The 12,330-nt window shown below is 44.9% G+C and overlaps 1 protein-coding gene across 3 annotated transcripts in view; it reads left to right on the plus strand.

Moving 5' to 3' along the window:
• LEKR1 (leucine, glutamate and lysine rich 1) overlaps positions 1-12,330 on the plus strand; it is a 47,474-nt gene that overhangs the window by 24,447 nt on the left and 10,697 nt on the right. For 2 of the 3 annotated variants that reach the window (XM_068406385.1, XM_068406386.1), the window contains exons 6-8: positions 8,653-8,734; positions 10,158-10,235; positions 10,522-10,725. In XM_068406385.1, the coding sequence (XP_068262486.1) occupies positions 8,653-8,734; positions 10,158-10,235; positions 10,522-10,725 (364 nt within the window). The remainder of the gene's footprint in view (positions 1-8,652; positions 8,735-10,157; positions 10,236-10,521; positions 10,726-12,330) is intronic. The other variant, XM_068406387.1, reaches the window with a different exon arrangement.

Consider the following 12,330-nt stretch of genomic DNA (forward strand, 5'->3'; position numbering starts at 1 on the left):
AGAGCTGCAATTGTACTTAGTGCCATGGTCTAGTTGCGATGGTGGTGTCAGGGCAATGGTTGGACTCGATGATCCCAGAGGGCTCTTCCAACCTCATTGATTCTGGGATTCTGTGATTCTGGAATTGCACGTGCTCCTGAAAGAGGGGAGCTGGTATCTGTGCTTTCATTTTTGTCACCAGCCAAATCCTTTCCTCCACTTAATCACAGATATAGAATATTTTTTCTTCCCAGTCATTGCAGTTTTCCTTCAGCCCATTTATAGTGACAGGTTTACCTCTGTATGGGTTTAAATTGCTGGCTCTGCACATGAAATCTGTCTTTTAAATCTTTTGATGCTACTGCTTCGTAGGCTACTTAAGTTACTAAATATAAACTTAGCAGTGGTCTGCTGACATAATAAGACTAATGAGAGATGATTGAAAGACGCAGGCAGCTGTAGGAGTAGCTGGGTAGTTGGAGTGAGCAATGTTAGCACTCTTCATGGAAAGAAGGAGTGTTTTCATCTACGTGAAATGTCTTTAATGACGCTTTAAAGACCGCTTTGAAGGGCTTTGCAAATCCAAAGAGAGAAGAGTTTCCTGTAGTTTTAGGTAGGCAGCAGTTCAAATATCCACTATTCATACTACAAGTACTGTTGAAATATTTTTTTATTAATTCCAGCTGCGGCACTAAGAATTTGAAGGGTGAGAGCTGGGGAATGCAGTGGTGGTGTTTGAACAGAATGTGACAAATGGGTTAGACGAAGCAGTGGCTCATTAGTGCTTTTCAGCAGACTCTTAGAGTGGAAGAGGAAACAGGAATACGATGGAAAGAGCAGCGTCCTGGTTCTCTTCAGCTGGGTGTTGGGATAATGCTGTGTGTGAGTATGATGTAGTTACAGAAGGGCCCCACTTTGCTGCTTGAGGAAAAGCAGGAATCCGTGTTAAAGGAAATATATTTATTATATTTTGTTTCATCTGCTTGGCTTAAACACTGAGGGGGGGAAAAAAAACCCCAACTCCATGGAAAATTAAGGTCAGAAGCTCCATTTTCTCACCTTCAGTTTTCCCAGCCAATAGGTGACTATTTCAAATCAATTTTAATACATAGGAGAAGCAGCTCTGTAGGAACAATTCTGGCATATCCCAATTAGCTTGGGTTCAAAAAGGCAGGACCGTGCAGAGAATTCAGGCTTCAGGAGCATCTCCTTTGATGCCAGAGCGTGAACCCTGGCCATGGCTGAGCAGATAGCACGTAAGCAATGCCTCTGAGTGCAGAAGTGCTCGTGCCATGTCGCTCGGGGAGAGGGAGGGGAGTGGGGTTCGTTGAGATGTTGTTCCTCTAATTCAGCACTTCATAAGGTGTTGGAAAAGATTGCCATCATGTTTGCATGGGGTGTGCAGTTGCTGGCTGCTTCTTTTGAGGGCACTGAGGGTGTTCTCTATTGGTACCGCTCAAAACTCTTTAGAATCTGGTCCCTTTTCTTGCTTTTCCAGTGCTGGTTTTATATAGGAACATGAAAGAATCAGAGCAGGGGTTCCAGAAAGCCCAGTCCTGGCAGTGGTCAGCAACATGTGCTGGGGGAGATAAGAGACAGGCACTCCTCTTTCTGGCACATCCTCCCAGTTCCTGGCAGCTTTTAGCGATTTAGAGACTTCCTGGTGGCACTGGTCAGGTCTCCAGAAAGGATGTAAATCTGCACGGCTGGAGCCTGTCCCTGGGCTCCTTCCAGACAGGCTTATGCTTGTGAGTCACAAATAAAAATAAATACTTTCTTGTGTATACAAAAAAAATAATTTATCTTAGAGAACATAGTACATGAAATATTATAAATAAAAATAAATAGTTCTGTTCTGTGCCTGCAAGGACTTTGCTTATTTAGTTCACTCTGGTCTCCTTAGAAACATACAGTGAGGCAAATTATTCCTACTCTGACCCAGTAATCTGTCATGTATGTGTTTTATATTTCTCACAGCTTCTCTACTATGCTTTTTAAATAAATGTACTTAAAATTATGTTAAGGATACATCCGAATTTGGTCTAGCATTAATGTTCTAAGAAAAATGAAATATTTTTACCCCTTTTGACACAGCTCATCAGCCAATATTCAGGGCCTCGTAGGTTGCTCCCTACAAGGAGTAGTTATTTAGTAGGCTTTAAAGAATACCTACAACCTCCTGTTTCTCAGAATACCAGAGAAATTCAGCAACAGGAGCTGGGTTCCAGTCTGTCTTGGTGGGGTTCTGTCTCCATTTCAATCTCCTGACCATCTTCCAGGTTTGAGCTACTGGTATTTTCCTGACCCCCTGGATTCTCTGTTTCTTTCTGCCTGCCCCTGTAGCGTTACTGGCCTGCGTTTGCCCTGCTCCCCCTCTCCCTCCGTTCCTTTATGGCAATATTGTGGCTCCTGCATTTGAGTTTCTGTTCCAGCCTGTCCCCTCCGTGCCCAGAGGAGCCTAACTGCTGCTCGCCGTTTCCCCAGCGCCTCTCACACCCACCAGCCTCGGGGAGATTTCCTTCAGTCCACCAGCGTGACAAATATTATCCTGATGTGAGGTAATACAGGGAGTGTCCCACAGGGTTCATGGATATATGGACCAAGTCTCTAAAAAACATTGTTCCTAAAAGGAGATTAATTGGACAAAGGAAACCGTATGATGGGAGAGCTGGGCTGGTCCTGGCTGGCCCAGAGGGGACCCAGCAGCAGCCCGGGGGTGCCTGGAGCAGGGGTAGGAAGGTGGTGGATCCAGGCTCTCCTGGGGGGTGGCAGGTGGTGAGGCAGGGGACACCGGCCACAGCTTGGGAGCTTCAGGCTGGATGTTGGGAAGAGCTTTGTCAGGAGAGGGTGTTGCAGTGGGGGAAGAGGCTGCCCGGAGGGCTGGGCGGTCTCCAGCCCCACGGGTGGATAAAGCCGCGGATAAGCTAAGCCTGGCTTTGTCAGCAGCACTGCTCTGGGCAGAGGGCTGAGCTGTGCAGCCCCAGAGGCCCCTTCCAGCCACCCTCGCTGTGAACCTGTACCCGGCTGAATCGTGATGAGAATTTCATGAAGCTTAATAAAATAAAAAATATTTTCATCTGTGATTCTTCTACAAGTAATATCCTACTGCTGGCACACATGCACCGGGACTGGGTGTTACTGGAGGGCAGCACGTGCAGCCTACACAGCCCTTCTGCTTCTCGGTGAGCGCGTGAACGGGGCTGTCCCAGCGGCTCTTTCTCAGCAGCGGCTGGTATGGTGAGTCAGAGCTGCTCTTGTTTAAACCCAACTCTCTGCCAGTTGTTCCCCAAACCACGCTTAAATGAAGGGAAAATGAAACTACTTTCTCCCTGTGCTGTTTTCTACGTGCTGCAGTGATGTGGTTCGCAGTAGCAAACGCTCTTTGTTTGCCATCCCCAGCCAGGTAGTGAGAAGTGGGCTGTGTTTCTGAGATGGGAAGCAGATGAACTCTGTAGACATGCACTTATTCTTAGGTAGGCGCAGTCATTTTAGACCAGAGACTTAGTGATACGCCACGGATTCACACCCTGACTGGCTCTGACCTAAACAGAGCTGTGCTGTTGAGTTTCTGTTTGCCAGGAGCTGAGCAGTCTACAACTACCTGAAGGGAGGTTGTAGTGAAGTGGGAGTCGGCCTCTTCTCCCGGGCAACCAGCGATAGGACAAGAGGACACAGCCTCAAGCTTCACCAGGGGAGGTTCGGGTTGGACATCAGGAAGCATTTCTTCTCAGCAAGGGTCATTAGCCATTGGAAGGGGCTGCCCAGGGAGGTGGTGGAGTCACCATCTCTGGAGGGGTTTAAGAAAAGCCTGGCCATGGCACTTAGTGCCCTGGTCTAGTTGCCATGGTGGTGTCAGGGCAACAGTTGGACTCGATGATGATCCCAGAGGGCTCTTCCAACCTGGTTGATTCTGTGTGGTTCTGTGTGAAGGCAAGAGGGTCTCACGTGGTGCCTGGGGTCTGCGTGTCTTCAGTGGCAATATCTCATTGAGCTGTGCATATTAACCTCTCCAGAAAGTCTTACCTACTGGCAAATAATCTTCCTTTTCTTACTTGTGTATAAACCACTGAAATTTTATTTAGATGAAACCAAAATTTTCAGAAAGTATCTTGGATTTTTTTTTTTGTGGGTTTTGCAGGAAAAGTAGAAAATTACACAGTTCTGTCACGCGTGCTTCTGAACTGATATCACTGTGAATCTGTTACGAATTAGCTGCAAAATTGATGGCTTCCAGAGTGGCTGCTTAGCCAATGGGAATATACTTCACAGTGCCTTTTGCTTTTTTTTTTTTTCCCACCACCGAAAACTTTTACCAGTTGTTGCTGTTTACAAAGCGGGAACTGGAGCCTTTGTTGGGCACCGTGCCGTTGGCCGGGCAGCTGGAGGGATGCAAACTGGGTGGCTGAATTCCCCAAACCCATTTCTGGGCAGGCTGTGCTCGGTGTTTTGCAGACACTATGAGCTGCATCTGTGGGAATTCACCCAAATAAGAGGAAACAGTCACCAACTTTGATTCTTTTTCTTTGGTTCTTCGTGTGCTCCCGCGGTGTCTGTCCTTGTCACAACAGGGTCTCACTTTAAGGGCAATATGGTACTGCTGAAGCACAGAGGTGTAGGGTGCCCTTACCCACCCTTTGGCCCTGTTTGAAGGCAGGGCTGGTTGCACGTGCTGCCTGAAAGGTCACTGGTGACTCTTTATGACTATGGTAAGATCCATTACGAATCACAAAAATAAGTAAGATTAAACTTGAACAATATTGAGTTGGCTTTGGACTAGAGATTCTTTGCAATGTGGTACTTTGGAAAGCTTTAAAATGAGTATCCGTATTACAAAGCATGAATACTTCTTGGTTTTGCAACAAGCTTTATTTTAATTACCGGAGAACATTTTTACGTAAGTATTTGAATGTAATATTTTTCTTTATTCAGCAAGTTTTCAGCATAAGTTTCCATTTGTATTACAATTCTCCTCATTAGTTCCCTCACTTGTGCTACGTTTTTCAAGCTTGATTGCGATCTGTATTATTTAATCTCTGTGGGTGTGGGTCTGATCCCTCAGACTTTCTGCTAACCAGCTCCCAGTGACTTCGGTGGGAACTCTCACTAGAGAAGACTTGCAGAAACCAGCCGTATAATTGAATCCATCTACTCCCTCATGAAAAACTCCTGTCCAGTGCTCAGTCAGTATGAAAACTTCTCAAAAGACATGGAGTAAAAGAAGAACCAGAGCTGAAAGAGACCACCCAAAGTACTATGAGCATTATCCCTCTCCTTTTCCTTTGTTCCAGAGCTTGTGTCCATACTCCCACAGCTAGGAAGAGGAAAAAAGACCACATTTATTCATATTTGCCAGAGCTCTTCTATAATAACAATTTTTAAAGAATTGTCAGAAAGGGATGTGTGTGCAAAGCTGCTCTGTCGCAGCCGTCCCCATGCGAAGGAAGGCAAAGGGCTCTCCTTGTTGGGTTGTTGATCTACAGCAGTTTGGTCTTAATCTGTTTTAGCAACGCCGTCGCATTGCAGTAGATCTTGCTGTGGATTGTTGGATTGTTCCCACATGTTCTGTCTAACATCTGCTGGGCCTGGGAAGCCAAAGTTTCCCCTTTTTCTGTAGGCATGCAGAGCCATTCACTTCATAAGGCGATGTCGGGATGAATGACAGGAAATTAAAGCTGAATTATTTAGCTTTGGAAAAGTGTACAGAACAATGCATTACTGAGGAATGCCCCGTTGAAGAAACTAAAGTAAATGAAAGTACCTGCAGGTGGTCTGATCTGTCCTCCGTGTACTTGGCCATGACTTCCCCTTTGGAGAGAAGGGGCCGATGCCAACCCTGAGCAGCAAACGTTGCGGCTTGGGCCGGCGTCTATTGTGCAGTTTTTTGTAGCAGATAACAGAGCTGAGATAACACAGCGAGTGTGTGGCTTTGATTACAACGGGAGGTTGTCAGAGGAGCCTTTAAAATGGCTGAGAGGAAGTTTTGGCAAGAGCACTGTCACACAAACATGGTTTTTAAATAGTCGTGAGCTGTCAGTGATTTATTTCTATGGGTTCTGTTCAACAGCAAGAGTGAATGTTCAGTGGCTCCTTCCCAGGGAACTGAGGGAAAACGTGGTTGGCTTTCCAGGCACAGAACTGACACAGTGAGAAGGTACTAGGAGATCCTAAACCACTGGTTCCAGTGGTTTAGACAAGCAGTTAAGCTACCCTCGCCTTTCGCTGTGGTCATGCACTCCCACCAAAGTTTGGGCACCGTTGAAAATAGCTCTGAGGAAGAGCTTCAGACCACCTTCCATCAGTCTGAGGAGCACAGTCACAGAATCACAGAATCAACCAGGCTGGAAGAGCCCTCTGGGATCATCGAGTCCAACCATTGCCCTGACACCACCATGGCAACTAGACCAGGGCACTAAGTGCCATGTCCAGGCTTTTCTTCAACCCCTCCAGAGATGGTGACTCCACCACCTCCCTGGGCAGCCCCTTCCAATGGCTAATGACCCTTGCTGAGAAGAAATGCTTCCTAATGTCCAACCTGACCCTCCCCTGGCGAAGCTTGAGGCTGTGTCCTCTTGTCCTATCGCTAGCTGCCTGGGAGAAGAGGCCGACTCCCACTGCGCTCCAACCTCCCTTCAGGTAGTTGTAGACTGCACTAAGGTCACCTCTGAGCCTCCTCTTCTCCAGGCTAAACACCCGCAGCTCCCTCAGCCGTTCCTCGTAGGTCAGACCCTCCAGAGCCTTCACCAGCTTGGTCGCCAGTCAAACCAAAGCACCTGGGGCTTGGCATCACAGGAGGGATGGCAGGGACAACAAGGGGTAAATGCACGCTCTCAGTTGTATTATTCCAGGTGTAGTCAGCATCCAGCACATCAGATCAGGGGTGCAGCCATGAGGAGCTGGGAATGTGCCCTGGTCCAAGTAGGAAAAGAGAAGGTACCAGTCTCCATCTCTCTTTCTTTTGCTGTAGGAGTTGAGGTCAGCAGCCTTCAGTCCTTCTTTACTGCTGACTGCTAGTCCTTGGTCATACCCAGCTTAGAAGGGGCACTATGAGGAATACTGAGAATCTGGAGAATTGGAAACAATTGTTTTTTTCCAGGAAAATTCCTTTCTAATGCCTGCAAAGCTGCTAATTGCTTAATTCATCCCACAGGAGAACATACAGTCATAATGGGTTAAGGAGGGATGGGGAGAGCAGGTGAAAAAACGTTGAACCAAGTTTTAGGTGAATAGTTTGCAGCAAAGTTGGGTGTGCTGTTAAATAGGATTTCTGCTGCTGAGCCCAGCGCTCGGGGCGGTGATGTGTGGAGCAACGCCTCTTCAGAGGTGGCTCTTTCTCCTTCACCTCCAGCCTCCCCTGGCCCAGCTCTTGCTGCCCCACACTGTTTTATGGTGGGAGGTAATAAATGCCGCTTGGAACGGAGGGCGAAGGAAGTTTAACTTAACTTTTGCCAGAGCGTAGCTTGATTTATGTGCGAGGCTTAATTTAACCGTTGCCAGACTTTTTCACTTTCCATTTCTTTTCAATATTGTCATGGGAAAACAGCCTTCACCACAAAGCTGGAAGGATCTTCTTCCCTTGTGATGAAGCAAGGGCAAACTGACGGCCGTCTGTCCTGCAAAGCCGTGTTTGGAAAGACCCGGCTTATCACAGGGTTGAAAGCTAATAAATCAAAAGTGTTACATTGTCTGCTGGGAGTAAATCTGTCACTTTGTCATTTACATGAGACTGTGGAGACGGAGTGAAAAAATAATTAAACTAATTGTACAGATGAAAAGAACTGGGATATAATACTGGGGAAAAAGGCAATGGCTGATTGGAACCGATAGGTGATGTGTTCTGAAAGGTGACATTTAGCTAAGAGAGCCTGAGACAAATATATAGTACCATTAAGTCAGAGTCACTGTTTTATGTGAAGGTTATTTTCAGGTCCGCCTTCCTGCGTGCTTTTGCACTCAGTGTCATGTACAAATTGTAGGATTTAAAGCATTTCATGTTTACACTTAGTTGAATTTGATGTTTCCTGGTAGGATTTCCTGCTGCGATGCAACAGCATTCACAGAATCACAGAATCAATGAGGTTGGAAGAGCCCTCTGGGATCATCGAGTCCAACCATTGCCCTGACACCACCATGGCAACTCGACCAGGGCACTAAGTGCCATGTCCAGGCTTTTCTTAAACCCCTCCAGAGATGGTGACTCCACCACCTCCCTGGGCAGCCCCTTCCAATGGCTAATGACCCTTGCTGAGAAGAAATGCTTCCTCATGTCCAACCTGACCCTCCCCTGGCCAAGCTTGAGGCTGTGTCCTCTTGTCCTATCGCTGGTTGCCTGGGAGAAGAGGCCGACTCCCATTCCCTTCCAATTCCAACCTTTTCAAGAGAAGTAATTTGTTATTCTTAAGAAAATATAAGCGACTGGCTTATACGGTTTGTAAGCAGTGAGAAATCAATTCAAATATTACGAATCTTCAAGCTGCTCTCACAGGTGGCCACTCGGCGTTGTTCGGAGGCAGTGCTGTGATGTGCTGCTTTGCCTGTTTGAGGTGGGAGAGAGGAGCTACGTGTCTGAGATGCAAATAAAACACAATATGGATAGAAGTTAATGATTTTAGTATAAATACAGATGTGAAACCCATGGCTTTGTTTTCAGATTTCAACCCATGCTTTTGTTTTCAGATTTAACAAATCAAGTAGAGACAATTGGACTGAAGCTGCAGAAGGTCACAGCCGAAATGGACCACTACAAAAAGCTGTTGACGTAAGATTCCTGTTCACTTCAGTGTTTTGCCACCGTGCACAAAGCTGTAACAGAACACTTTTGTCCAGAGCTTGTCAGGGTGATTTGAGAAGGTTATGACCAACAGAGAATATATTTTATCTTCCTATTAAACGGTCTGTATTTCTACCCACCTGACCGAGCACGGCGGGCTGTGGAGGCAGGGCTTTCATCCTCCACCTGCGTGTGATGGCACAGCAAAGAGGAGGGCTCAGTCAGTCAGCTCAATCCCACACTTCATTTAACACGCAACTGTAGGATAAATTCTCTGAAATCCACATAACTTCTGGACTAAAAACCTATGTGGAAAGTAGTATTTCCCATCGTGGGTTGGGGAAGGAGGGAAGAGTATGCAATAAAACTGATCAGAAACTTTAGTATTTAATCAGTGACTATGATTTATTTATTGTTTTCCCCAAATGTGGATTTGTTGTGACTTTTCATGTTGTTTGTCATTTTACTGTGCCTGTGGTTTCACGTAAGAGCGTACAAAACTGTAATTAATAGAGAAGAGAAGAGAATCTCATCAAATACTTGTTGGAGTTAACTGAAGCACTGACTGAGATCCAGGATGTGAATGGTTCCTGTATTTAATAGCATAGAAAATCATTCAGAACCAGCAGCAACCTTTATAATTCACCACTGAAAATAAACATTACTGGTTCAAATATCAAGCTCAAGAGTAATGAACTAGCACTGCCCATCTCGAGAGCAGCTGTCATCGGTCTTTCTGTATGTGTTCCTGAAATTTAATCAAGGATTCATTCTTTTATGATGTGTACTTTCTGGTTTCGGTTCCTGTGTTCAGAAAGTCTGATCATAACAAAGTTGCAAATATTTGGAATGCTTAGCAACAAAGTTTTTAAATGATAACACAAGTGTCGAGTATGAAAAAAAAGATTTCATGAACACAGTTAAATAAACAGTAAAGGGTTTCCAAATGTAATATTAAAATTTCAGTGTAATATGGATACAATTTAATAAAATAACATATTCTATATCTGTTTAAATGTAAATATGAAACTTAACCATGGTTATTAATTGGTGAAATGATGACATAATGACAAGAAACCTGCAAAGTTTCCACTCCTCTTACCTACTAAATTGTTATTTGTTTATTTTTATTCATATCTCACTTGAAACTTTCATCGGTGTTGCAAGATCTCGCTTTGTTGTTCACAACATTAAACTTGTTGTGATCCTAGGTTAGGCTGAGATTATGTTGGAAGTGTGGCTTCCAATTACTTAAAAATGTTAGCTAGGACTAACAGAACTCGGCCTTTTAACTAAAATAGAAAATGCAACTTAGATGATAATACATCAATAAATGTTACGTTCAGGTTAGTACATGAGTAAAAGCTATAATTTCTTTGGACAAATACAATTTTTTTTTAATGTTTATTAGGGTGAAATCAACGGAACTTGATGTCTGTCAAAGTGAACTGAAAAAAATGCAATATGAAAATGGAATTTCTGAGTCAAGGTAAATGCTGCAATTACATGTCATAATATAACATACAGATTTCTGAGCAGTGAGAGCAAAACATTTATTTTATTATTTTAATGCAGCTTTTATACATATTTTTTTTCCTGGTTTTAGTTTCTGTTTTTATGTTCCAGGTCACTAGATTTAACTTCATAAAGAATACATAGCTTTTTTGTCTAATATTTTATTTTCCAGGTACAAATTATTTCTTGTCTACTTAGTATCTGTCTGTAAATAAGAATATAGTAACTACAATGCTGACACTTTTCTATTTCATCTGTAGACTTACGAAAGAGCTCAAGGACAAGGAGGAATCTCTTCTCATTTGCCAACAAGTGTGCAAACACTTACAGGAAGAAGTGGCTGAGAAAGAAAGGAAAGAAGAAGATCTGAAAAGAAGAACCGGTCGATCAGAAAGTGAACTGGAAGCACTTAAAGCTCTTCTGAGACAAACGGAGGAAGAGGTGGTGATGTTGAAACAAGAAAGGTAATGGGAGCTGAGTCCCTGCAGGTGATCTCTGGTGGCCGTCCGTTCAGCCTAGGTTGTCTTTTGGGGCATCTATGACAAATAAATCACAGAATCAGAATCACAGAATCAACCAGGCTGGAAGAGCCCTCTGGGATCATCGAGTCCAACCATTGCCCTGACACCACCATGGCAACTAGACCAGGGCACTAAGTGCCATGTCCAGGCTTTTCTTAAACCCCTCCAGAGATGGTGACTCCACCACCTCCCTGGGCAGCCCCTTCCAATGGCTAATGACCCTTGCTGAGAAGAAATGCTTCCTAATGTCCAACCTGAACCTCTCCTGGTGAAGCTTTCCTCATTCCTCCTCTGCAGATCCCCAGCGTCTCCCACTGCTACCCCAAGGACAGGTGGATTCTGTAAAGCCCCAGAGGTGGTTTGTGCCAGGCGGGAGGAGAGGCGGCCGAACGAGGAGTGTGACAGTGGCACTGGGCAGACTGGGAGAGACCTGCTGGTCCCAGCTCTGTGGTCGGAAGGCGCTGCCTTGCCTGGGTGCTCAGGACAGTCCTGCCCTGCCACTGCCCTCTCTCATCTCCTGCTTTTAGGGCAAAACTCTAAATGCTTTGGCAGCCCTGAGCTCATATCCTGAAATTTTGGAGTTCATTGGATGGATTTTTTAAATTATTGCAGTATAGACCTGAATGAAAAAGAAAAAAGCCTATTAAAAAAAAAAAAAGGAGAAAAAAATCCTTGCTTTGCAGGCCAGGGCTTCAGTTCAAGCTTAATCAAAGCACCCATTTATTGCAGTTGTTATAGCTGCTATTTGTTACGTGAGGCTTGTAGAGCAAAAGCCCTGGAGAGTTTAAATTCTTGTAACTTAGGTTATTAGCAACTTGCAAACCGTAACAAAGCTATAAATATTACAGTATGCCACGTTATCACATATGGTCTAGTATTCGGTGAAGTGTAGGGGAACTTCCCACCAGTGCAGTCGTATTCTGAAGGTTCTCAAATACCAACGAAGGTGCCATTTTCCCTGTAATTACCTTTCAGATGTGGCAAATAAAGCACTGAGCTGCTGAGGATTGTCTTTGCTGGAATGGTAACTAGTTTGAGTGCCTTAGGACAAGAGGACACAGCCTCAAGCTTGGCCAGGGGAGGGTCAGGTTGGACATTAGGAAGCATTTCTTCTCAGCAAGGGTCATTAGCCATTGGAAGGGGCTGCCCAGGGAGGTAGTGGAGTCACCATCTCTGGAGGGGTTTAAGAAAAGCCTGGACATGGCACTTAGTGCCCTGGTCTAGTTGCCATGGTGGTGTCAGGGCAATGGTTGGACTCGATGATCCCAGAGGGCTCTTCCAACCTGGTTGATTCTGTGATTCTGTAATTTATGTCTCCAGTTTTATTCCTAACAACCACAGGCTTGGTTTTACTATTTAAAAGTGTCCTGCTAGTAAATTTTCAGTTACTGATCAATTCCCTTGTCTTTTTATTGGCAAAATAGCAAGTGCTGTCCCCTCCTTAAGACATGGCAGTACTGTGTTTGTTGATTTGTGTGCAATGGAAAATGTACTCAGAGAAGTGGCTTTTGGAGAAGATCAGCATTTTCTGAGTGATGTACACCAAGA

Source organism: Nyctibius grandis, chromosome 8 (genome assembly GCF_013368605.1).
Source record: "Nyctibius grandis isolate bNycGra1 chromosome 8, bNycGra1.pri, whole genome shotgun sequence".
NCBI lineage: Eukaryota > Metazoa > Chordata > Aves > Nyctibiiformes > Nyctibiidae > Nyctibius > Nyctibius grandis.